Raw genomic sequence first — 26,360 nt, 5'->3', positions numbered from 1 at the left:
TGTGACCCCGACAGATTTAACGTGCACCCATCACCATTTCATACATGGGGATTCTTCGGCCAACTGGATTCAAACTTCCATTCTCACGAACACGAGTCTAACGCTCCACCAACTAGGCTATCCCTTTCGAACTCCCCTCCATTGTAAAAAAAAGTCTATCTATTCAGAGCAGGTATGTTTTTCTGTCCGATTTCATAACATTAAACATCGTCTGCATTAGCTAATTAGCATATTTAAGGTTACATCATCGAGTCATTAAGATTCAGTTGTTAGAATCCGATCTATAAATCAAAAGTAATTCAGGTGCTCAGTTTTTTTTGCGCTTTATATAGATTTAAAAATAATTAATTTTAGCTAATAAACATGTTTTTTTTTAAGCTTATAAAAGCAATTTCATAGCAAAGTAGTCTGTCATAGTTGGCAATCGACTGTAGTGCTCATAGAAGAAAAAGAAAATTTCATGAAATATTCTAATTATAAATTGATATCGAAGCACCTTTAGTGAGTAGGGATTTAATAAGGCTATTTTAATGATCTTTGATAATTTTATTTTATTATATATTTTATAACCGTCGTTGAACAGCCGACCCAATTTTTTGGGCTTATGACTACTAAAGTTCAACTCCAGAGCCTTGTAATTTTGAACCCAATCCGGGAGACAAGGGAACTCCTGGATCAAGAATTGGGAGAAATCTGTCTTCGTGGAGGACTTTTTGATGGAACTAATCCGCATTTGCGTTGTATGGAGAAGAAGACCACTAGAACCTTCAACGGTCAGTTTGACGGCAAGGGGACTCTAACTAATGATCCGTCTATCGCTGAGGATATTTCTTGTCAGCACTGAGGTTAGTAAGAGCCGGGAGCGGAACTCGAATCAGCCAGCTATCTCTGGGATCGAACCAGGGTCACCTCATTAGGAGAGCCACCTCGGCTCTGATAACTTTATTATTATTTTAGTAGAAATTTGAGGGAATTGTTTGTGTTAAGATTAATTATTTGTAACTGGATTATTTAAACAGCTAGATATTTAATGCGAATAATAAGCACTTAAATCTCGACGCAGTTGATCATGTTATAAGCTATAAGCATAGTTTTACACTTTTTGCTTTTCCCTCAGTCAAAGTGAAATATTATTTAAATTGATTTAAACGAGCAAATTTTTTTTGAATTTCAGGATCATTATTGGATAATTAATAGGTCTTCTTTATATTTGAATTATACATGCGGGGTGGTAATGGAAAGAATTTTGTTGACATTTAAAAAAAATAAAATAAAAGACATTTCCCCAAAAAGCGCAAAAGTTTGAAGTTGTGACTATAAACTATTAGTTAGATGACTGAAATTGAGGTATTAATGACTTATACTTACTGTACAGTCCCATATTCTTTGAAAAGGATTGAGCACAGAGAAGTTCAAATCCTCGAGAGGCAAAGTATCTGACAGGCCAGGCATCTTTTTCCAAATCACCTGAAGCAATACCTTGATAAGCACAATCGAAGAATGGAAATAAGTGTCTTTCCTGCAAAATAAAATTTCATGTACAGGTTGAAGAGAAATATATATATATCAGAATAATAATAGAAACATCAAAATCGATAGTGACTGTTGGTTTTGTTGTTTTGCTCTAACATTCAATTACCTGAAATACGAAGGCAACAAGAAATTCAGTTTTGCTTCATTATATACACATATATATCATTAATGGTCTATCTGATATCTAATTATTTATCCTTGACAATGACATTTAATAACAACTATGACAGTGACATTTAATATATCATATAAAAAGACGACTTTTATTCGCTTAAGTTTACCGAAGTCCTTTAATATGAAGGAATAGTTAAACTGTTGTTTTACTAGCATAAATCGTAGTTAAATGCTTTCAGATATTCTTTAGAGAGTGATTTGACATCGATTACATTATCGAAATAGAGAATGTTTCATGTTTGACAATTTCAATGCAACATTAAGTGTGTATTGGAGCGAATTCCTTGAACTGGCAAGGACGAAACCGAACACACAAGGAAATATTTTATTTCACGTATTTCATGTTGTTAGTTTTGGATCTTCTGCTGATTTATCCCATTCGTTTTTTTCTCGATAAAAACTGAATGAATATTTTGTTACATTTTGAAAGGACAGTATGTTTATTAAAAATGATAAGAAAAAAGGCAGTAGAGAAAAAAATAGAAATATAATTTTTTTGACGTATTTCAAAGTTTTTTGTATTTATTTTCCATTCGTTTTTTTCTTTTTTTAAATTTTTTTTGCGATAAAAGCAGAATGTATATTCAGTTAAATTTTGAATAAATATTATGTTCATTAAAAATGAAACATAAAAGAATAATAGAGGGAGAAAATACCAATACAAAAGTTTTTTTTTGCTATTTTTCATGCTAGTTTATCTTCTGGTTGTTTAAAACATTTTGTCCGTGTATCTGGTTTATTGGGGATAGAGCGTTCGTCTCCCAACGAGGTGACCCGGATTCGATCCCGGTAATGGCTGGAATTCGAATTCCACGCCCGGCTCAAACCGACCACAGTGCTGACGTAAAATAACTGAGTGGTAGACGAATCGTGGGCTAGGGTCCCCTTGCCAACAGGCTAACCGTGAGAGGTTTTCGTGATTTTCCTCACCATGTAACGCGAATGCGGATTAATTCCGTCGAAAAAGTCCCTCACGAAAGCAAAATTCTCCCGATACTTGATTCAGGAGTTCCCTTGTCTTCTGGATTGGGTTCAAAATCACGCTGCTGAACATTTGCAGTCGAAAACCCAAAATTTGGGTAAACTGTTCAACGATGGTTCTAAAATAAAATGAAATCTTTAGCACGGAAAATTGAATTCTCGGGCAAGTCTCGGAAGACGAAAACTTACACCTATGGAGGTTAATCTTATGTCAATGAATTTTAGGCAATTTTGTAGGATAACTATACACCGAGACAACCGAAATTAGTATAAGGAAATACAGTCTTACACTGGGTGTTCTTTAATACCACCCTTGATATATATGATTAGAACCCCCGGACTAAGCGGTGGTAACTAAACCTTCCACTTATTTTATTTTATAACCTCCGTTGAACATCCGATCCGATTTTGATTTCCGTAGTCTTGTAATTTTAAACAAGACAAGGGATTGAATCCAATCTTGAAGATCAAGTCTTTCTTGTTGGAATTATCGATGGAACAAATGTTACATGGACAGGATGTTCAACCTGATGGCAAGGAACCGTCTACCACTGAGGATATTTTACGTCAGCACTGTGGTCGATGGCAATTTGTATCGATCAGCCGTCTTTGGGATTCGAACCCGGTTGACCTCATTGGTATGTGAAAGCCCTGAGATACTCCAGAGTTTTTTTATTAATGTAATTATTATTTAAGAAAAGTGTTACATTAGTTTTGCAATCTCATAATTTTTAAAAAAGCCTGTGTCAGGGAACTAGCCTTGCACCAGAAATGTTCTAGGTTCAAATCCCGGATGTTCTTTCATTCTCTGTACTATCTGTCCTTACTGTGGGAGCAACGTTAGCCCTCCTAATATGAAAAATAGTCAACAAATCTGCCCTTCAGATGCCAGTATGACGTAGGTCATTCCCCAGGCGGACATTGGAAAAAAATAATAAGAATAATTTTTAAAAATATTTTTCACCTGTATTTTTATGTATGTTTTACCAACGTTTAGTTTTAATATTATATCATCATTTGTATTTATGTTTAAGAGTAAAAAAAAAGTTTTAGTATAATATTTATTCATACGTTCCATTAAAATTTGCACGGAACATCAACGGACAAGAAAGGATTCCTAAACACAGCTTGAGACGTAATGGTTACTAAGCAAGGTTATTAGTGTTTGTTTTTTAAAAACAAATCTAGAATTATCAGCGCAATAAACTGAAAAGAAAAGAGTTGTTGTCAAGGGCTCTGAAATAGAAAAGCATCAGCTGTAGAAACTTTCCACGCTTTAAACTGAAATGAAAGTTGAAAATAATAATAAAAAAAGTATTTTTCTACAAAAGCAAATATTTATCATGATGGCTACTTGATGGAGCAACAAAAGTTTATGATGTTTTAATCAGCTAAGAGATGAAACTTAGTGTGCAAAACAAGCGATATTATATCTTTCAGTGATAAGATGTCTCAATATTAGACAAGATTCAAGAAGATAATCATTTAGTAGTACTTAAATCACATTTATTGTTTTAGACGATAAATTCTTTAACAAGGAAGTCAGCTTGCATAATTTTCACAATTTATAAAAAGTGAAAAAGCAGGAAATAAAAAATAAATCGATTTTATAGTGCAAAATGATTAGAAAATGTAACTAATATTGATTTATTCATTAATTTTGAGATGTCTAATTTTCCAAGAAAAAATTGCTATTCAGTTATTTATTATAATATTCAGCTTATGTCAAATAATAAGATGTTAAATTTAGCAACACTGCACTAACAATATATTTAATCCTTGCGATCTATTTACGCATAAATAAAAACACAGTGGGCAAGCAATCTGCTTGTAGGGTAAGTTCTTCAACAAAAAATAATTATTCATTTAGCTAGTGCAATATTTAGATAATGTCAAATAATAAGATGCTAAATTTAGCAACACTACTAGTAACAAGTTAAATTCTTGACGATTTATATATGTATAAATAAAGGTACACTAGTGGCTAGTGGGTAATTTTTTCAAGAATTATTCATTTCATCAGCTATTCATTTGGGTATTCAACTATTGTCAAATTATAAGATGTTAAATTTAGCTACATTATTAACTAAAAATTCAATCCATGAGGATCTATATATGTATAAGTGAAGACACAGCAGTTTGCAAGCAATCTGCTCTTAGGGTAATTTTTTAACTACTACAATATTTAGCTAATGCCAAATAATAAGATGTTAAATTTAGCAACTCTACTAATAATATGTTAATTTCTTGGCGATCTATATGTTTATTAATAAAGGTTCATTAGCGGCTTGCGGGTGATTGTTTCTACAATTATTCATTTCATCAGCTATTCATTTAGCTACTGCAATATTTAGCTAATGTCATATAATAAGATGTTAAATTTAAGAATTTAACTATTGACACATTTAATCCTTAACGACTTTTGCATAAATAATGGTACAGTGTAAAAAAATTGTTCATGTGTAATTTTAACAATACGCTTTGTTTTTGTGAAGAAGAGCTGCCCTGGGCAAAACATTTTGAAATGCCCGTTCATTATTCCCTTTTTTAGGTGTCCCTAGTAAAATGAATCACTTATGACCCCAGATTTATGTCTATACTAAGAAAACAAATACTCTCATATTCTAACCTACAGTTTGAACTGTAGGTTAGAATTTCTGATTCTTAATTAAAACAATAAAACAAAAATATCGTTCAAATGATAAAATTCTCTTTTATTCATAACTAAAGAAGTATTTATGGGTTCGATACGCCAAAAACTAAACTAACCAACGTAGTGAGTAACAAAATTAAAAGTGAAACGAAAAATTCTAAAAATTTTTTCAAACAGCAGCGGTTGCCATTGCAACGTATGCAATGACGACGCATGCGAACTGTTTATTATAACGCTTGAAAACAGTTTAAAAGTGTGATGGCGTCCAAATAAACCTGGGTAAAATTATTTTTTTCTTTCTTGAATTTCATTCTCAAAAGCGAAACAACTGCATATTCCCTCCCCCTTCAAATTTTATTTTATCGTTTCATTTTTATATCTTATGGAAACAACATTAGTTTCCCATAGTGAGTAGAGTTTTTGCTTTTAAAGTCTTCGCTTAAATAGTGAAATGAATATGCTTAAAGATCTTTTAATTCCATAACTTTTATTCATCTGAAGTGTTTGTGAGTAGACTCTAAAAATGCGAAGACTTCTACTTACTTATACTTCTATATATATATATATATACAGTCAAACCCCGCTATAGTGAACCTTCAAGGGACCGAAATTTCGGTTCACTATAACCGGGTGTTCACTATATCCGTAACGCAGATAATTTACCTAATGGTTCCCAAACTCCTCCCTTTTATTGCACATTACTCAAATAAATTATTGAAAAATATTATGTAGTAGCAAAAAATGTGTTATTTTTCATTACTCTTCGTCTTGCGTACAAAAAAAATTAGTAATCTTCAGCTGATGAGCAATCCTCATCATCAGTTATGGAAACATTTCCCGATTCTCAGATAATTTTTCCTGAATTTCTGTTATTCCGTTTTTTAAACCTGTCTAACCAGCCATTCGAGCACATGAAAGTAGTCTCATAAAAACATTTAGCAAATTCATCCACATTTGTCCAGATACAGGAAAATTGCGGCTTCTTCGAATGGTGAATCACTTCAGTAATGCTTCTTCATCATCCTTGTGATCTGCTTTTCTCAAGTTATTCTGCCATCTAAATTTTTTTTCATGAGCAGAAATTATTAATTGCCTATTTTTCCATATGTTACAAACTTCAGATTAGGATAGTTTATACTCCCTGAAAATATCAAAAAAATGAAGAAAAAAATCAGTCGAAGATATAAAAGTTCATTATATCCAACTTCCTCACTTTTTTGGTTCACTATATCCACAAAAAATGACATTATACGTGTATAGCAAGGCAAGGGACCGAACATTTGGACCGGGAGTTCACTATAAACATGTTCACTATAGCGGGGTTTGACTGTATATATATGTATAATATAATATCACTGGCTCAAGTCCTCCTAGAGTTTTCGAAAAACGGGACTCTGAGCTCAGCTTGCCTCCTCCCTCTGCTTTTTTAAAACATTGGAAATTTTAATCGATTAGAAAAACTGTTAGTATTAATTGTATAAGGAATTTTTTGGAAAGCATTTAACAAAATATGGCAACACATGGTAATATGGTAAAGTTCACTTCTAAATCGAAGAAAAGTTCTAAGAAACAAGCGTAAAATAAAGTAATTTTGAGGAAATTATGAAATATTCATTTTGATTCCATATTTATTATTATTTTTTTCGAGGAAAAGTGGTGATCGGGTGGCGATTGGCAGACCATTTTTTAATCACCATTTGTTATATTTAGTCGCCCTGTTGTCGACCGTTAATTTTACCCCATACCCCTTATGACAGGTTAAGATAATTTTGATATAAAAAAATCAGTAATTTGACTGAAAAAAAAAACTCAATTAAAAATATGTTACCTCCATGACGTCAGCAATTCTAATCCATTGATCTTTTGATGGATCGATCCCAGTAGGATTATGAGCACAAACATGTAATATCACCACAGAACCTTGAGGAGCAGCCTGTTAAATAAATCCGATTAATTAAATTTATATTCACATTATTTTTTTCTTCTATTTAGAGTCATCTTTAACTCGATCAATGCCAATCATGGGTAGTAAAAATTCGATATAAAACTAAAAACTTTATATCGTTTTATGTAATTACTGCATTGTTAAAATTTTCATTCTAAAATTATGGTAAAATAACTGACAGCTGTCTGTCCATCCGATTAACTGTAAGGTTTACGGTAAGGAACATTTTTTACCTTTATGGTTTTGAAACCATTTACAAAATGTATGGTTATAAAACCATGACTACAAAGCTATACGTTTTCTTAAGCATTTACAACTGGCGTTTTTAAGAAACGTTAAAAAAAATAAGAAGAAAAAATTATTATTTAACTAGACTCGGCTTTTCGTAAGATAATGGGAATCGGAGAGTACCGGACAATGGAATTTCTTCACGTGTTGAAGAGAATAGAGGAAATATTGTGGTGTCACCACTAGGACTCGGAACTCTAGTTCTGCCGGTCATGAGATTGACAGATTAACCGGCTCGACTTTGATATGTACGCAGTTGCAAAGAACTAAGTAGCTTCATTAGGTGGTTCTAGTGGGTGCGATAAAATTCTGCTTGTTTAACCGTGTAAGGAGACAGTAGTTAATAAACAGTTTTTTGCAAACTAACCATTCAATAAATTGTTATTCAACCATTTTTTCCGAGAAATTTCTAAAAGTGAAAATTTACTTAAAATTCACTTAGTTTTCATTCATTACTAATCAAATTTTTATTTATTTCAATCCGTTAGTAGCATTGCTATACGGCAATACGTGCGCGTCTTAGCAGCTCCCGTGGCCTGACGGGGATTTTATTAAAAATACGCGTGGAGCTTAAAAAAAAGTAGAGTTTGATTTCAACTTATTTTCTATATTAACTTATTTCAGCCTATTTTTATTACAGCTTATTTATTTTAACAACTATCAGTTCATAATTTTTTTCTTCTAATTTTAGATTCAAGATATACCTTAAACTTTCGATAATTATTCATTAAATTGTTATATCTATTCTTTTTCATATTTTATTTTAAAATTTTATGTTTTTGTCTAGAAGTTTAAAGGAGTTAATAAGTGTTATGAATGTTTTTTTCGGAAAATGCATGTTTATTCAGAGAAAGTGAGATTTTGCGTCTGATTTTGCAACTTAAAAAAAATCGTTTGCAGGAATTGATTAGTACATTTAAGGTTAAGCTCTCGAATCATTGAAATTGAGTATGTGAAAATCCGATAATTAAACCAAGAGTTATTAGGCTGCTTTCTTTTTTTCCGTATTGTGAAAATAAAATTAACGCGTGCAAACAAGCAAGAAGAGAATAATTAATGAATTTATAAAGAAAAAGTAGGTAAAAAGAAACATTACTCTAAGATCTTCTAAAAGTCCTTCAATGTCTAAACATTTTTTCATGGAATGCCAATATCTGTAAATACGGCAAATTGCAAAGCCAGCGTATGGAAACACTAGATGATGACTTGCTGCAAAAAAAAAAAGAAAAAAAAATCAAGTGTTTGTTATAAAATTATGAAAATGTCCCAACTTATTCCAAACATTATATAATAATAATTACATGAGTTGCGTGCGTTAAATCTATGTGAATTTAACACTAAATATACCATAACCGGTCAAATGACCATTTAGGAACTTTTGCATCGAAAATGCGCTTATCATCTTATCGTTTTTGCACATTTGACTTCATGACTTTTTTCTAACAATTATATGCAGTTAATGATCTATTATTATTATTTTTTTTTGTATTTTGTTTGTTTCGAAATAATACTTGTTGTATACCTATTTCTACCATAACCGGTCATTTGACCAGGAGAACAATTTATTGCTTTATAAGGTTATCGGATCAGAAATTACGAAGTGTGCAACGTATTGCATTCGATTGGTTGCACATTTCTGCAAAGACTGTTGCATAGTTAGTTCAATCAGAATAACTGTGAATTCAAATTTCAAGAAAGTACCTAAAATTTCAGATTGGCACTTTTGTGTAAGAAAAAGTGACAAAAACTAAATGTTTTAGTAAGTAGCTTTATTTTATTTTGATAGCTTTACTTCATTTCTAACTAACTGTTAGTTTTTACCCAGAAAAATGTCGAAACAATCAAGATAGCGCAAGTTCTTGGAGGAAATAATATTAATTATAAGAATAATTATAATTATAATTCTTATATACTCTCATAATTATAAGAATTATATATTCTTATAATTATAAGAATTATATATTCTTATAATTATAAGAATTATAGAAATAATAATAATTAAAAGAAATATGTTTGCGAAAAATGCACAATGGAAACACCCTGTATGTGTAAAAAATGCGTTGAAATTTGTGTTTGTAATACAATATACTGGCAATATACAATTATAATCAATATTATATATTAGCAATATACAATTTGTTTAATTATAATTAAGTTTTTTTAGTTTATTTCCTTCCTAACATTCATATTTCATACATTCAATCAAGAAACATAAAGTCTGGGTATTTGACCGGCTATGGTAGAAATAAGTATATATTAAGTGTTGATATGTTTAGTGCTAAGTAACTTAAAAGTACTATTTTTTTGTAAGCATTACAATTTATTTTGACCAAAATATTAATTATGATATAATTAAGGCTTCTCGTTTCATTTCTGCTCAATAAATAAGTACTGTTGTGAAAAAATGGGAAATTTATTGTGACGAAAAGTAATAGCTGCGAATTTTTATTGCTACTATAGATTTCCAATAAAAATTATTCTGCTGATTGTTCTACGCTAACATATTGATTGATTAGTTCCTTTAGTCTATTTATTTTATTATTGATATAATAGATTTCCATTGAAAAAAAAAATCGAATTTACTGTTTTTAAATACTGATGTAGCATCGTTTGTTTCTTCCTTTGTTCTTATCAACTTCTTTTATTTTCAAATAATTGCATGAATTTCGATTTTAAATTCTTTTTAATATGTAATAGGTTACATAAAAGTAACAGTTGCCTTCAGCGTAGTTCTCACGAAATTGGCATGTTTAAGACAATTCAATGACATTTAATGTAAATCGGTCAACTGGCTCCTTAGGTATCATGCCTCGGATCTGTTTGAAATATTTAGCATTTAACTATTCGAATTCATACACCCAGGTTCGAACCCTGGCAAAGTCTGATCAATTCTTAAATTGCTGCTCGCATCGACGGCAGTGTCCACAGTATCTCAGTGGAAGTGGTAAACAGATCACGAGTTGGTCTAATAGTATGTCCGAATGAGTAAGACCAAAGGCTTGATGCTTCGTCTTCTAGGTTGGATTTAAAATTATAAGGGTACGGCAATGAATTTTGATATGGACGTGAATCAGGTATTGATAAGCTATGAAAGCTTATGATAAAGTAAAATATAATAACGTTAAACAGAAGCCTGGAAATAAGTTCTTAAAATGCAAACATTTATCATTTATAGTCAAAAATTTTTTTATCCTTTTTAAGAGATAAGAACTCATGTAAATATTCCGAATTGAAAAGACATTGAAGAGTAATTTATAGTTATTCATAATTCAGTAACAGTATAAGAATAATTTATAATGTATTTAAACATTCCAAATTAAGAAAACCTTGCTTGGGAAATAATTTATCGTTATTTGTAGTTCAATAGAAATCAGCGTAAAAGTAATTTATAGTACCTATAAATATGCCAAAATGAAAACTGTATTGTTTTTACTAGGATGAAACCGGTTTGCATTTGTTTACTCTCTTGTATCAGTTGGTTAACATTGTAACGTAATACGTTAAAAATTAATACAAATGGGAAGTGCATAAGTATATAAAAAATCTGAATAAAAAACTCATTACGTGTATGTTTAAATATAAAAGTATCGCGTATAAACTCGTGCAAATCACATCATTATTAAAAATCTACAGTGCGTCTAATAATTTGATCAATTATTATAATATACTAATATAATGCTCGATTTAATAAATATTCTATATTTATATAATATATCGTTTAATTTATCCTATCGTCAAATTCATGTTATATGTCGTCTAATTTAACAAATTAACGAAATATTAATCATAATAAAATTTCACTTACGCCAGCATGGATCTGCCATGTAGAAAATCTTTAATTTTGCACACTTCACTAAGAAGTCAGCACCTACTCTTAAAGCACCAGTCCCACCTACGGTTTGTACTCCAAAAGCCTATATTAAAATGGATGCCATTTAGCACTAACACATATTATTACTATAATTAAATGTTTTTTTAGAGAAATTGTTATTATGTTAAGTTTATATTCCATACTATACAAAAAGAACTAAAACAAATTATAGTTAATTTCCAATATAAACTTCAACGCACACAGGAATGATCAATCTTATAATTTGAAAGTAAACTTTTATATTATTGCTTAGTATACTCTTATTGCGAGAGCAGGATTAACAAAGACTGAGGCTTGCTTCCAAAATAATTTCTTACCTGATTTTGAGGTTCTCTTTCTGCAATTAGACGAAAAATTACTTACCGTTAATCCACAAAGATTTCTCAAATAGACTTTTTTTTTGTCTTAATATTTAACTGAGATTTAAAAATACGTTTTCAATTTGTGAGTTTAATAGAAAAAAACATGTTTTTCAACAATTTTGTGAGTTTGTGAAAATTAGTTTTAAATTCTAAATACAACAGACAGTTATTTAAAAAATACATCTGTACAATACAATCATATTTTTTAACATCAGGTTTAAAATCATGGATCATTAGAACTCTTGTTATGAGCGTTTTAAACCATAATATCGTATGAATTTGCCTGAATCTTATTATGACGCTAAGTTGAACCCTATTATGGTTCAAAATATGATTATACGAGACTATAGCTCAACTTAAATGGAAGTGTGATTCAATTTAATACCTGATTTAAGTTTCTGAAAATTTGCCTCGTATTATGGTTCAAGGTATTAAGCTTCAACATAAAACCGATTTCTCCAAAAATTACCACCACACAATTAGAATTTTTATTTGGAGCATGTTGACCCATAATACCGTTTAAATTTGCCACAGCCTTAAGATTATGCTTAACCATATTATCTTAATATCATAACCATATTATCTTAACCATATTATCTAAATATCATAACCATATTATCTTAATATCATAACCATATTATCTTAACCATAATGTCTTATAAGTTGAACCATATTATCTTGAACATGAACAGAAAAACTTCAATTTTAATGTTTTCTAAAATATTTCAATTTTACACCTTTTTTAGGTAGCTGAAAATTTGCACCGCATTATGGTTTAATTACGGTTGTGTACGTCTGACTATCTGAGTGTTGCAAACATGTTCTTCTTTTATTAATCTCTTTTTGGTAGTTCTTTTCAATTGAACTTTACTTACCCTGCCTTGTTTAAGAGCTATGTTATCATTTCCAAGTAACAATTTTGTAGCAGCATGACTGAGTTCTTCTAACCCTAATTGGCCCAAATATTCATGGCTGATATTATTTCCAGAAGTTATTTCTTCCTCAATTTTTCTTACAACTGGCAAAACCCAAGGTCTTCCTTCTTCATCTCTGTAAGCTGTAAAAATAAGCAATTTAATCATTGTGTATTAATAAAATTTGTTTCGTTTTTACAGTTTTATTTTAACGTTTTATTTTAACGAGTTTTAGTTTCCTCGACCTGTGGAGAGAATCATATCGATATCAAATGTCACCCTATCGATTCCATGTCAACCTTCATCTGTGAAAAGGTACTCTACCATAGAATCGAGTTAACATGTCTTATATGCTAGTGAATTGGAATTGCAATTTTGTAGTGGTAGACACACTACGGTACTCCCTCACCAGAATTATATCTGTGATAGAATTCAATGAACGGATACCACTAGTTGATTCATTGCTGTTTTGTGAGAAGTCGGGAGAGCTGTATTAAGATCACCGTACTTTTGAGTACCGATAGTGAGAGCTGTATTAAGATCACGGTCGTGGTCATTCCTGCGTTGCCTTTAGCAGTCGAGTGAATATGTTGTACGTTGTGTGTGAATGAGACTGAGTAGCAATAGCGTGAGGAGGTGGATAATGTCGCAGTCACAAGTCAACTGTTTAATGTGAACCATCCATCGAAGTAGGCGTGTTCTGGTCGCAATGGGCGTTACTGTCAAGATAGGCGTGTTCCTATCGAGGTGGGAGTTTCTGTCAAGGTAGGCATGTTCACATCACGTCCGGGTCACCAATGTGGGGAGAGTCATATCGACAATATCAACCTCCATCTATTAAAAAGGTATCCCCTCATAGAATCGAGTTAGCATGTCTTATGTACTAGTGAATTGGAATTTCAATTTTGTAGCGGTAGACTCTCTACAAACCCTTTATAGAGATACTTTTTTCTACTAATGTTATGTTAAAAAAGTTTTCGAATCAAAGTTGATTTTTATAAGGAAATTAATTTAGCTTATTACCTAAAATTAATTTAATTTTTAGAGTTTTTTTTATGATGGAAGGTAGTTGGATATTAAAAATTTTATCTGAATTGGCCATAAATTTGAATTTGTGTGCTAATAAATAAATTAAAAAAAATCCCGTGTTTATAACTACTTTTAATTAGAAATAATCAAATAAACGATCACTTAACAGAAAATGGCTCCGCAAATTTTGCTTTACTTCTTGACTACAAGCTAACCTTTACTTGATACATGCATTTATGTAAACAAATTCCTTCACTGGCATTATTTACCTGAATTTATCAGTAGATGGTCCCGCAAATCATAGATGTGAAAATCGCGATCCCTCGAGATAAAAAGATTAATGAATTCGGTGGGTAGTATACTTCCCATGTCCTAAAAAAAGGGTTAACAACAATTTGGCAAAAATTCAAATTTAATGAGTAGCAGTTAGGAACCATAATTTTTTGTTACATGAAAAAAATAAACCTCAAATTTTGTGCAAGTTATTTAAAACGGCCCAATTTAAACTTCTTCTGATTTAATCGAAGTGCTGGTGGCTTGAAATCTTAATAAACTTCTTATAAATAAGGTTAATTAAGAATTTTAAATAATCATTAAACGGGGCATTTATTTGTCTGTTTTATTATTAGCTGGTTGATTGCATGGAAAATTGTCTACAGTTATGAATTCTTTGAAATATCTTGTAGATTAAAGTTTTAAGTAAATATTACTATGGTGTCGCCATCTTTTGAGATAAGTTTAAAGTAATGCAAGAGTATCTGTAAAAGAAACTCAACTCATTACACTTAATTATAGATTGTTTGTCCTCTTTAAAATAATAAAACTAATGACATCCAGTTAAAATAATGACGCAGTTTACCACTAGTTTTAAAATTGCTGACATTGTACATTACAAGTGATTCAACATTCGAACAAGCATTTTACAAGCACTCAATCGCAGAAATAATTCAGTCCTTTTCTTTTATTCATGCAAAAAAATATATGTATTTGAAATTTGCAGAACTATATTTTGAAATTAGATATGGAATTCGTCAGAGTATTAATTTGTAATTAGAAAATAACCAATAAGCTTAAGAAATAAATTTTTGAGTGACAGATGAAATTTTTTAGGTTTTAATGCTGCCATCTATGATTTTATTTTAAACAATAAGTGATCCAAATAATGAATGAACAACGTTTAAAAATATAAAATTGGGAATAGAATTTGAAATAAAAATTTAGTAGCTTCTATGATTTTTGGAAATTGCTTAGATACATTTTTTTTACATTTCTATTTATTTTAACAATTATATTTCTCAAAATTTGCCGTATTTAAATTAACTTTCATATAATATTGATGTTTAAATATTATTTTATAATAATTAAATTGTCCTAACAATGAGAGTGTCCTCAGTGGTTGGTGAATTATGGGTTACAGTCCTCTTGCCGTCAGGCTAACTGTGGAAGGTATCCATGGTTTTCCTCTTTATGTAACGCAAGCACCGGATTGGAATTTAGACATGGCACTGGTCTTACGACATAAAGAATTGATGAACTTGGAGAAATTTAATGATAAGCCACTGTTTTATTAGTGACAATGTTCACATTTAAGTGTTATGCAATACTTTTGGAATGTTAAAGAACTACCTTATGCAATTTCTACTGAATCGCAAAAGGAGCCGCGATGGTTCAGAGGATAGAGCGCTCGCCTTCCAATCAGGTAAACCGGGTTCGAATCTCAGTGATGGCTGGTCGATACGAATTCCGCACCCGGCTTGCACCGACCACAGCGCTGACGTGAAATGTCCTCCGTGGTAGACGGTTCGTGGATTTGAGTCCCCATCCCGTCAGGCTAACAATGGGAGGTTCTCGTGGTCTTCCTCTCCCATGTAACGCAAATGCGGGTTAGTTCCATAAGAAAAAGTCGTCCACGAAGGCAAATTTCTCTTAATACTTGATACAGGAGTTTCCTTGCTTTCCGGATTGGGTTTAAAATTACAAGGCCACGGAGTTGATAATTAGAAGTCGTATACCTAAAAATTGGGTTGGCTGTTCAACAACGGTTAAAATATAAAAATAAATCGCAAAAGAAACGTCTTCTTGCTTACGTAAAAATCGTGGTGTTTTTCACAAAGAACATTTTTCTAAAAACTTTTCTGAATTATTTCAAAAATATATCTTATCATTACATTGCTGATGATAATATGTATATAGAATTAATTTAGCCATTTTCATATTTTTACTCGAGAAAAAAATTATTCTGTGATTGTGTGTTATTCACAAAATCTATAAAAATGTGTAAAAGATCCTTTTTAAGAAATTATTAACGTAATCGATAGAGTGTATGTGATCATTGATGCGTTTCTTTCAAGGGAATTCAAAGTAAATGAGTTGTTTTTCTCTTTAACTCAATAGTATTTGCTCAAAATCGAGGCTTTGTTTAATTCTTTTACAGAGGAAAAAGCATTTTGAATAAAAATTGGTAAGTTTGGCCTCTATATTTGGAAGAAAAAAAAGGCATAGGTTTCTTTACTCATGTTTTTCAAAGAGAAGGTTATATTTAATTTTTCTAAATAAATCTGAGGAATGTTTTAATGATATAATATCAACATTGCAAAAGTTTATTTTATTTGTTTGATATTATCCTCAGTAATGAGATAGAGTTTTTGCTCTTATTTCAGTTAAAAGTCACTTTAAACTTTATGAAATAAATAACTGAATCTATACCTAAAAGCCACTTCTCTAGTATACTGAATATATATTTTATTTCACACAACACAATTTGTGAACGTAAATCATTATTAATTATTATTATTATTATTTATTATTTCAATTTATTCCATAAATTGAAAAATGTTTTGATTTTTGTTCGACTTTTTAATCTGATAAAGTGTGTATTTTTAACAAAACAGCACGTTTTGGTAAATTTAAAAACGTTTTATGGTGATTTTTTTAAAACTATCTCTTGAGTTTAACTCCTTCAAGATCGTGATCACATATACGTGATCGCGTGACTTTCCTTTCACGACTCGCGTTAACAAATATAAAACAAGCTTTTTTGTCTCTAGCGACCCAATATCACACGGACGTGGGATTCGTATTACTTCGTGCACGTATTACTTCTCGTATTAATATGTATGCGTATTATTTAGTACGTATACTCTAGGTGCAGGAAAAGAGCGCCTTTCTCCTACCAGTCCTGACAGTGCAGATATGAGAAGCATATAAAAAAATAGTGTATATATTATGCCATTTAATTCAAAAGCCATGCTTTGTATATATTTTGAGATATTCGATTAACGGCTCTGAATTTAAAATGACGAGAATAAAATAATTGTGTCTCAATGAAAGAACTTCTGACAAAATTCCAGAAAATGTAAAATTATTACATAAAATTGCAATTAAATTTTTCAAATTTTTTGAGCTAATATGCGAAGAAAAAGAGCATATTTGTCTGCCTTGTCGAAGATTTTTGAAGACTTTACATGATTTTTATGGCTTATATCGCGCGCGTAAGACGTCATTCGCCTTCAAATTTAAGCTCTTGCTTCAAATTTAAGCTTAAGTGTTTGCATTTCAATAATTTCCCCAATTATCTTAAACTCGTGTAAAAAGTCCTTAAATTATAGAAAGCTTTAATTTTAGATAAATTATAGAAAGTCAGAAAAACTTGTACATAGAACATTTCTCCATGATATCGCACATTTAGACCAGCAGTTCCCCTATTGGTGTTACGCGGAACCAGTTAGTGTCACAGGGGTTCCGAAAGTTAGGACTTTTTTTTACCAATTATGATTTCCGAAACTGTAACTGAATTATAATCCAATTAATTATCTATTATTTATTGAATATTTCAGTTACTTTAAGGCTGAAATGCTTGCAAAGATAGAAAAGCCGAATTAGAAACAATATTTTTTCGAACAACAAATATTGAAGAAAAATGAAAACGATATATATTTATGAATTATTGCGCAAGTATTGGTATCGAATGAAAATAAACAACTTCCAGTATTTTCTGGTAACCATTCCCAAAGTTTACTACAGTACTTTTTCGTTTTTATTTCAGCGGAAACCATATTTCAGATCATTCATTTTCAGTTTTCTATGAATTAAGAACCAGATAAGAAAATCAAATTAAGAATCAAACAAGATAGTGCCCCAAATCTGTGAATTCTGACATCAAATCCAATTTTAAGACTATGGGTAAAACGATATATTTTATTTATTCATTTATTAAATGTTTTTAAAATGATTAATAGTTTGTCGTTGATTTATATATTCACAATTGCTAATGAAATTCTTTCCTTGAGTTCTTGGGGTTAATCATTTTTTGAAGGTTAATCATTTAGGGCTCTGTGACGGATAAAAAAATTGGGAACCACTGATCTAAATAAGTTGAAACTTTACACCTGGCAAAATGTTGTGTACAACCCCTGTCCAAATTATTAGACGCACTATAAGATTCTATGTAAAATTTTAATTATCAGATAAAACTATACAGCTTCATTGTTTCTACGTGACTGAAACCGGTTGGCACTTGTCTACGTTAGTGTATCAATTGGTAAAATTAGGCGATATATAATATAAATTCGACGATAGGATAAATTCGACGCTATATTATATAAATATGGAATATTTGTAATATCAGGTATTTTATTAGCATATTAAAATAATTAGACCAAATTATTCAACGCACTGTACTTTTTTAATAATGACATGTTTTTTACGAGTTTATATGCAATACTTTTATACTTGAATGGGTTTTTATGCGGGAGATTTTTTATATACTTTCTATTTGTATTTATTTTTAGCGCATTGCATTACAGTGTTAACCAATTGATAAAGGAACGTAAACAAGTTCAAACCGGTTTCAGACACATAAGAGCAATAAAGCTGTATAGTATCACCTGATAATTATGATTTTACATAGAATCTTAGAGTGCGTCTAATATATTGGACAGGAAGAGTAGTTTTATTCAACATCATGTTGCTATTTAAAAGATATTATTGTAACTCAATCAACCGAAAAAGCGTATATAACACACAAAAACATTTATTCTAACGAATTCAAAGGCATGAAAACAGATATATATTCCTTCGCTTTTAACTATTTCCTCTCTAAATATTAACCCGTATTTAGCAATAAAATGCCGATTTTACTACTTTTTTAGCTAGTTAATATGAAACGAAGCTAGTTAATATGAATATTATTTTTAAGCATCAACTATTTCGGGAATATTTGAATGAGTTTTTTTCCTTCTCTTATGTCATTCCTAAGAATGAAAGGATTCGAGATAAGTTGAATTCCGTAAGGAATATATGAGTTAGTGATTTATTTCAATTCAATAAATGAATACAATAATGCTTGATTTATAAATACTACTGTATTGAATACGATGAATTTCCAAGAACTTGATTTGAATAAATATCCCAAAACGCAATAGAAAAGAAACAACTAAATGTTTTGATACAATTCGTGTTTGTATGCTTGTAGTATTTGATTTACGTATCCATTTTCGTTGATAAATGTTAAGAGTATTAAGAGATAATCGAGGGAGGAATTTTTATACCAACTGTTTTCTAGTATTGTTTCCAAATGAGTACTCTACAAGCTATCTGAAATTCTACCAGATAACAGAACAATACGCATTAAGCATACGCTACGTGAAAATTTTATTGCCTGCATAAAAACCGCGGTCTTTTTCATAGAAACACCTTCCTGAATAGTGTGAAAATGTTGCTTATTATTATATTGTACAAGCCCGTTATATCTGATATATATTAAATATTTGTAATGCACATAAGTCTCCAGTTATAAGTAATTAGTTGAGAAAAAAGAAAAATGACCATTTTGATTGATTGATTAAGTTACTTAATTTGGTTAATGAACAGTTTTTAATAAATTAATTAAATAACCGATTAACAATCAATGAATCAATTAATTAACCAATTAATAATTATATTTAATAATCAACTTATTAATTTTCAGCAATTGATACTTGGCTGAAAAAAAGTTAGTAAATTAATTATTTTTTTTTTGTTTATTTACTAATTCTTCTGAAAAATTACAGCAGAATTCCTTGTTCATTAAAATATTGCTTAAAGTTATACTTCATTTATAAAATATTAGGGGGACTGAAGAGTAATGCCGTTTCGGCGCATTAAATATTCGTTAGTCTTCAATTCGGCATTGAAAGGTTGTTGCGAACGAGGATGAATACATGATTGATGAAAAATAAAATATTCATAACAAATATCAAATGCACCGAAACGACATTACTTTCCGGTTCCCTTAATAGTTCGTTTTTGGAAGCTGTTAAAAAAATTCCTTTAGCATCATTAATTTGTAATTTTTATCTCATCAACTGAAAGTGTTAAGTAAAGAAATAAAACTTGAAACTAGCTTAAGGATTTAAATGCTAAATGATATGTTTTTACAACCAAGTGAAATCTCGTGTTTTTTAAAAGACGTTCTTTTTTTTCAGTTCACTAAAAGAACTTTTTCATTAATGATTATTGCTTTAACACATAATGCTTATTCTATCAACTGAAAGATCGTGAACATGCTTATCAAAAGACGTTCTTTTTCAAAAAAAAATTTTTATTTTGTGCACGGAAAGATTTTTTTTACTATAGAAAAATGTGCCGAAAACTTACCTTTCGTTTTATGTTTAGTGCTTAGTTTGTTTTTTTTGTTTAGTCGGGTGTAATACTTTTGTGTCTAATATTTTTGCAAAGGACTATAACATTTAATAAAAAATTATAAGACTGAAACTTCAACAACAACAAAAAAAATGGAAGGAAATTCAAATGGATTCAAAAAAATTCAAAAAAATGGAAGGAAGGTTAGCATTATCTGAAACCTACTGTCCATGAATTAAAAATTCTCTTATTATATAAGTATTATGAGAAATAAATTCTTCTAATTTTTGAGAGTAAGTATATTTATTAGAGATTTTTTGTTGTTTTGAACATTATTTGATATGTTTTGAAAATTGTAATTTTTAGATTTTTCTTGCGAATCGGAGAGCAAATCAAATCTAACTCGAATAACGAGTGTACGATATTAGAATAGGATATTCGTTTTCATTTGTTTTTATAATTTTAGTTTTTATTTTGCAATGCAAAATAATTTTAAAAGATATAACTAAAATAATTTTCAAAAAAATATTAATAAGTAAACCAAAAAAGTATAAAATAGTAAACCAAAAAAATCGACACGAGAGGCCGATAAATTATTTTATAACTTAGTTTATGCTAAACAAAAACGGAGAATTAAGAGATGAAGAGAGTTTTCGTTTGTTTAAACAAATAAAGTAACAAAAAAAATTTACACGCAAAACGTTTAGTTTTAAAATAAGTATTAAATTCATAATTTTATTGTTTTAAATTTCGAGTAAAAAAAGCATTAGATGCTATAGGTTGTCATCTGTACCATTTCTTCCAAACTAATGAAATAATGTCTTTAAAACAATCCTTTTTTGAATGAAGTATTGCCTGTATAATCAGTATTTGGGTTCATGTGTACTGTATTATTTAAATTAAATTTAATCGTGAAAATATTACTAAGCTTTTGAATTTTTAAAAATTAAATTAAAAATTTAGAACTTTATCAATTTATGCTTTCAAAATATTTAAATCATACACCTAGGAAAAAAGTATAGTTATATCTACCAGAATATGCTAAAATCTAAAGTGTTCCTGGCTCTAAGGCTGGGATGGGCAAATTTTTCTGGTCGAGGGCCAAAAATTGGAAAAGTTTGGTTGGCTCTGTAAAAATTTCTTAAAAAAAAAAAAAAAATANAAAAAAAAACGATATATAATTTTTTATATAAATATTTAATGAGATGAATGAAATTTTGATTTCATTTTAATAAAAGTTCCTTATATTGAGGTTCTAAGTGAGATGTACTTATTTTAAGGAACGTGGGTAAATGTTTGTCGGTTAGCCTACTTCTGAAATGATTTTTTCTAAGGTTCATAAGATGAAAACACTTGTTCGCTTAAGTAAAATGAAGCAAACATAGTACGGATTTTCTGGGCATGAAATATTAAATTAGGGAAACCAGCTTTTGGTAATGATTTTTAAAACTCAATTTTTGGCATATTTAAAAGCAACTGCTTCAGATGGCACCAATCTACGGCTATTCTATGAAGAGCTTTCAACATTTTACCAATTGAAGCTGTCTGTGCTACTAGCTATTTCCATCAATTTTTGTTTTGTAGAACAAAAATTAGAGAAAGTTAAAAGGTCATCAGTAGTTTGTTAAAAAAGAAAGATGAAAAATAACTTTGAACAAAGTAGACAAGAAAATGGATGTATATTGTTTATTTTCGCCACGGATCAGCAAGTTAAAATTGTATCCGCGGGCCGTATAAAACCCGCCGGCGGGCCACTGTTGGCCCGCGGGCCGTAGTTTGCCCATCCCTGCTCTAAGGGAACACCAAAAAGATAGGTAATTTTTACTGAGGCGCTTTGGTAATTATTTTGGTAGTTAATAATAAAATATGGTATTAAAATATTTTTTTTTAAAATTTGTTAATTTTATATTTATAATTTTTAATTTAAATTTGGTAATTTTTTTAAACGAGTAAACTATATTCAAATATAGAACATAAAACCCAAAATTGCTAGGATAGAAATCTTCTAAGAAAATCTTACCTGTAATTAAAAATATAAAACCTCGGAAATTCAAATTTTCAAAACATTTAAATCATAGATATATTTAAAAAAGGAAGAAAAAAAACTAATTTTTTTAAAAACAATATTTTTTATATTCCGACATTGATTTTTTTTCCCCAAAACATCCTAAAACATTTCTTTTTTTTTTTTTTTTTTTTTTTTTTTTTTTTTTTTTTTTGTATAATCAAATGAGAACAAAAAACAATGAGTAAACTAAATTCAAATGTAGAACCAAAAACCCTAAATTTCGAAGCAAGCGATCTCTAAAAAAAATCTTATCAATGATTTTCGAACTACATCACGTAAGGTTATTAATTCATTCCACATATTTTTCTTACGCGTAGCGCATAGTAAACATAAACTGATTGACCTTTCACCGGAACTTTTCTTCTTCTGACAACAAATAGCTGATTTAAAGTGTAGGTTATTCGTTTTTGGTGCCAAAACACTTACATAATCAATGCTCAAGTTTATCAAAACTCAAAAAAAGTATTTTATATGTTAAAGCCCTTGCACTAAATGATCCAAAATCTGTTAGGTTAAGAAGTCACGTTTTTAAAGTGACCGGGACAGATCGGGTTAAACTTTTCTTTTCTAGCTTGTTTATTTCGCTTTTAGATTTTCGCTTCACTCATTTGTTTCTGTGAAAGTAAACAAGGAAATGAAAGGGTCAGCAAATTTGAATCCAAATATTTTTTGTTATGTTACAATACATCTGTAATGTTTTGGGCTATTCCCCGTTAAGATCATAATGTTTTTCTGGGCATATTTTTTTATAAAAATAAATCAACCTATTTTTATTCTTTCAAATTTTTGTTTCAAGCATGACTAAATATTTACTTTTTTCCCCTTCCTTTTGATGACTAAAACGTGAATATAAAACTGTGTAATTGTCGTTTACAAAATATGGAGACCCAATTATGTAAACAAATAATGCACGTGACCCGAAATTGTTTTGTCTAGATTTGATCCGAACCACGTTTATATTAAAAGTCTAATATTTGCTTACTTTTCTAAAATTCCTTCAAACTTTAAACTTTTTCAGATTTTCTTAACATTTTAGAAATTTGAAAAAAAAAGCCTGCACAATGTAAAGTCTTTTAAGAAAAAGACACACAAAATAATTAAATAAATAAAATTGACGGGTTTGGAGCCATGTAAGTGATATTATGCAAATAGTTTAAGAGAGCGTGCTTAAGAGTATATTCGTTAAGAAATAATGCGCAGCGATTTCTATGATGGCAATCGGACGTTCATGTTCATTGTGCTGTTATTTATAAACGTCGTTAAACAGCCGACCCCATTTTTGGTTTACGACTACTTATGTTAAACTCCGTAGCCTTGTAATTTTGAACCCAATCCAGCGTAACATGAAGAGGAAAACCACGAAAACATCCCACGATTAGCCTGATGGCAAGGGGACTCTAATCCATGATCTGTCTAACACTGAGGATATTTATGTCAGCATTGTGGTCGGTGCTAGCCGGATGTGGAATTCGAATTGACCAGCTATCGCTGGAATTCGAACTCGGTTCCCCTCAATGGAAGGCAAACACTGTATTTTCTGAGCCATCACGGATAGACATTATACAATCAAAATCGCGGAAACTTAAGTATCTATCAGGAAATATCACTAAGTAACAGTTTGCTGAATAAAAGTCACATTTAGAAAAAGTGCTGTTAATCGCTAACTTGACCAAGCCGTTTAAATTTTAATTAATAAATATAACTAGTAAGAATGAGAAGTATATAATTAAGTAAAACGATGCATGAAATTTAAGTAGTTTTTTTAATATTATTAAAAGGACATTTTTATGCACATTTCAAAAAAAAAAAAGAAAAGGAAAAAGACAAATACAAAAACGTATAGAATATTGACTGTGAATTCTTTTATGAAATTTGCACTATGGGTCGATATAAAAGTACATTTTACATACGCTTCATATTATTTTTTTAAAAATAAGCATTTTTTATAGATTGAAATTAAAATTTAATGGGATGAGTTTTATAAAAATCTAAAATAGTTACTTTTTAAAAATGTAAAAAAAAAAAAAGAAAAAAAAATGAAAAGAGAGACAATATCAAAATGTACAACCAAAATTTTTGTTACATTTATGAAATTATAAACTTAACTATTTACTTTTTAAATATTATTAAAACACTTCTTTTTAATAATTATAATAGCTTAAAACACATCATTTAATCACCTTTGTTCAAAACAATGATAAACTATTTGTTTTTCTCCTTGCAACATTGCATTACATTTATAGTATTTCTTTGCAATATAACTTTAAAAATTATGAAATTTGTATAATATTACTAAAAATAGTTTCTTTATTCGAAAAAAGGAAAATAAAATTTAAATTGAATTCTACGAAACGGAAAAGAACTGAATCGAGTCTAGTCTAAGATTTTATTAAAGATAAGCTTAAAAGATAAAATATGGTGGAACAAAGTGTCAATGGTTATGATAATAAATAAATAAATGAATAAATTCATCATTCAAATTCATTTTTTCGTATGAAATTAAATATAATTATATAATGATGCATTTTCCTAACTAAGGTATATTTCCAATAGTAAGTAATTTTATTTTCAGAAAAGAAAGGAAGGTTTTGAATATTATGAGGTTAATAAAAATGCTACAATATTAAAAATTTTAAAAGGCAGAGAACCATTTAAGAACTATAAACAAGTACTACACTATCAGAATTTCCATTCTAAATTTACGGTATAATAACCGGCAGCAGTCTCTCCATCCTATTAACCGTAAAGTCAAGAAAGTTTCGCACGATTTTATAACCATTTACAATTAGTAGCGTTAAAAAAACTTAAATACACGCTTTTTACAAATAGCATGGCTTCAAAACTGTAAAAATCAAATGGCGTTAAGCAGCTTTATGGTGCTATCATCTATACGTGAATGAGAATGTCGTACTCTAATAGTCCAGGGTCACAAATTAAGGAGTGCAGGGTTATGGAAACTCTTCATGTGTTAAAGGGACTGCATGAAACATTGTGGTGTCAACGCTAGGATTCGAACCCGCATTCTGTCTGCTATGAGATAGGTAAATTGACCCACGCGGCTATAATACGCATTCAGCTGCCAGGATTTTAGCTTCATTATGTGGGTCTAGTTGGTGCGATAAAGTTCTAGTTGTTTAACCGTATTAAATGAAAGCAATTAATAAATGATTTTTCTCACAATTAACAGTTTGAATACCATCTTATTTACGGTTACTTGACTGTTTTGTTTGAATATGGTAAAATAACAATTAAATAAATAGTTTTTAACCAATTTTTTCAGAGAAATTTCCAACAGTGTATCGAAAATGTCAATTAGTGATGAGGGTTTATTTTGCTCTTTATGTTGCTTTATAGAATATTAGAAATTTTTTGTTTTGTCACAGGGAAATTCTTAATCAAAAATATTATTTAATCAATCAGCAATCATGTTGTTAAATAATATAGTAATTATAAGACTATAATAGTTATAAGACTGAATATATAATAATTATAAGACTGAATTTTTCATAATGAACTACATACCGTAAAAGACCGAAATCTGGAGAATGCCGATTTTCACCAGTGAATGTCAACAATTGCATTGCTTTGGTGAAGGTCCAATTTAATATGAATTAATTCATTGATATTTTAATATTTATTCGATATTTCAAAATCCGATTAGGTTAGAATAGGAAAAACATTAATGCAAGAAAAACGAGTCAAGTGTATACTGCACAATGATACTTACTTTTTAGAAAAATATTACTGTTGGGAATGCCGGGCAGCATGAGTGTAGGAAATGCCGGGCGGCATGAGTGTTTCCTACACATGAGTGTAGGAAATGTCAGGCAAAATTTTTTAATCCTTAAAAAAGTTAGGGTAGAAGAATACCAGTTATTAGGGCAGAGGAACACCAGGTCGAAACACCAGGTATATATATAT

The 26,360-nt window shown here is 30.0% G+C and overlaps 1 protein-coding gene across 1 annotated transcript in view; it reads right to left on the bottom strand.

The window, feature by feature from the left end:
• Positions 1–26,360, bottom strand: part of LOC107455531 (aspartate aminotransferase, cytoplasmic) — a 41,519-nt gene that overhangs the window by 9,557 nt on the left and 5,602 nt on the right. The window contains exons 2-6 of the mRNA XM_021145482.3: positions 12,683–12,864; positions 11,380–11,488; positions 8,671–8,783; positions 7,170–7,274; positions 1,369–1,519 (exon numbers count right to left, since the gene is read on the bottom strand). Of these exons, the coding sequence (XP_021001141.1) occupies positions 1,369–1,519; positions 7,170–7,274; positions 8,671–8,783; positions 11,380–11,488; positions 12,683–12,864 (660 nt within the window). The remainder of the gene's footprint in view (positions 1–1,368; positions 1,520–7,169; positions 7,275–8,670; positions 8,784–11,379; positions 11,489–12,682; positions 12,865–26,360) is intronic.

The sequence above is a fragment of the Parasteatoda tepidariorum genome, chromosome X2 (assembly GCF_043381705.1).
Source record: "Parasteatoda tepidariorum isolate YZ-2023 chromosome X2, CAS_Ptep_4.0, whole genome shotgun sequence".
Lineage (NCBI taxonomy): Eukaryota > Metazoa > Arthropoda > Arachnida > Araneae > Theridiidae > Parasteatoda > Parasteatoda tepidariorum.
The sequence above is the reverse complement of the archived record's forward strand: the minus strand, read 5'-3'. Positions and strand labels throughout refer to the sequence as shown.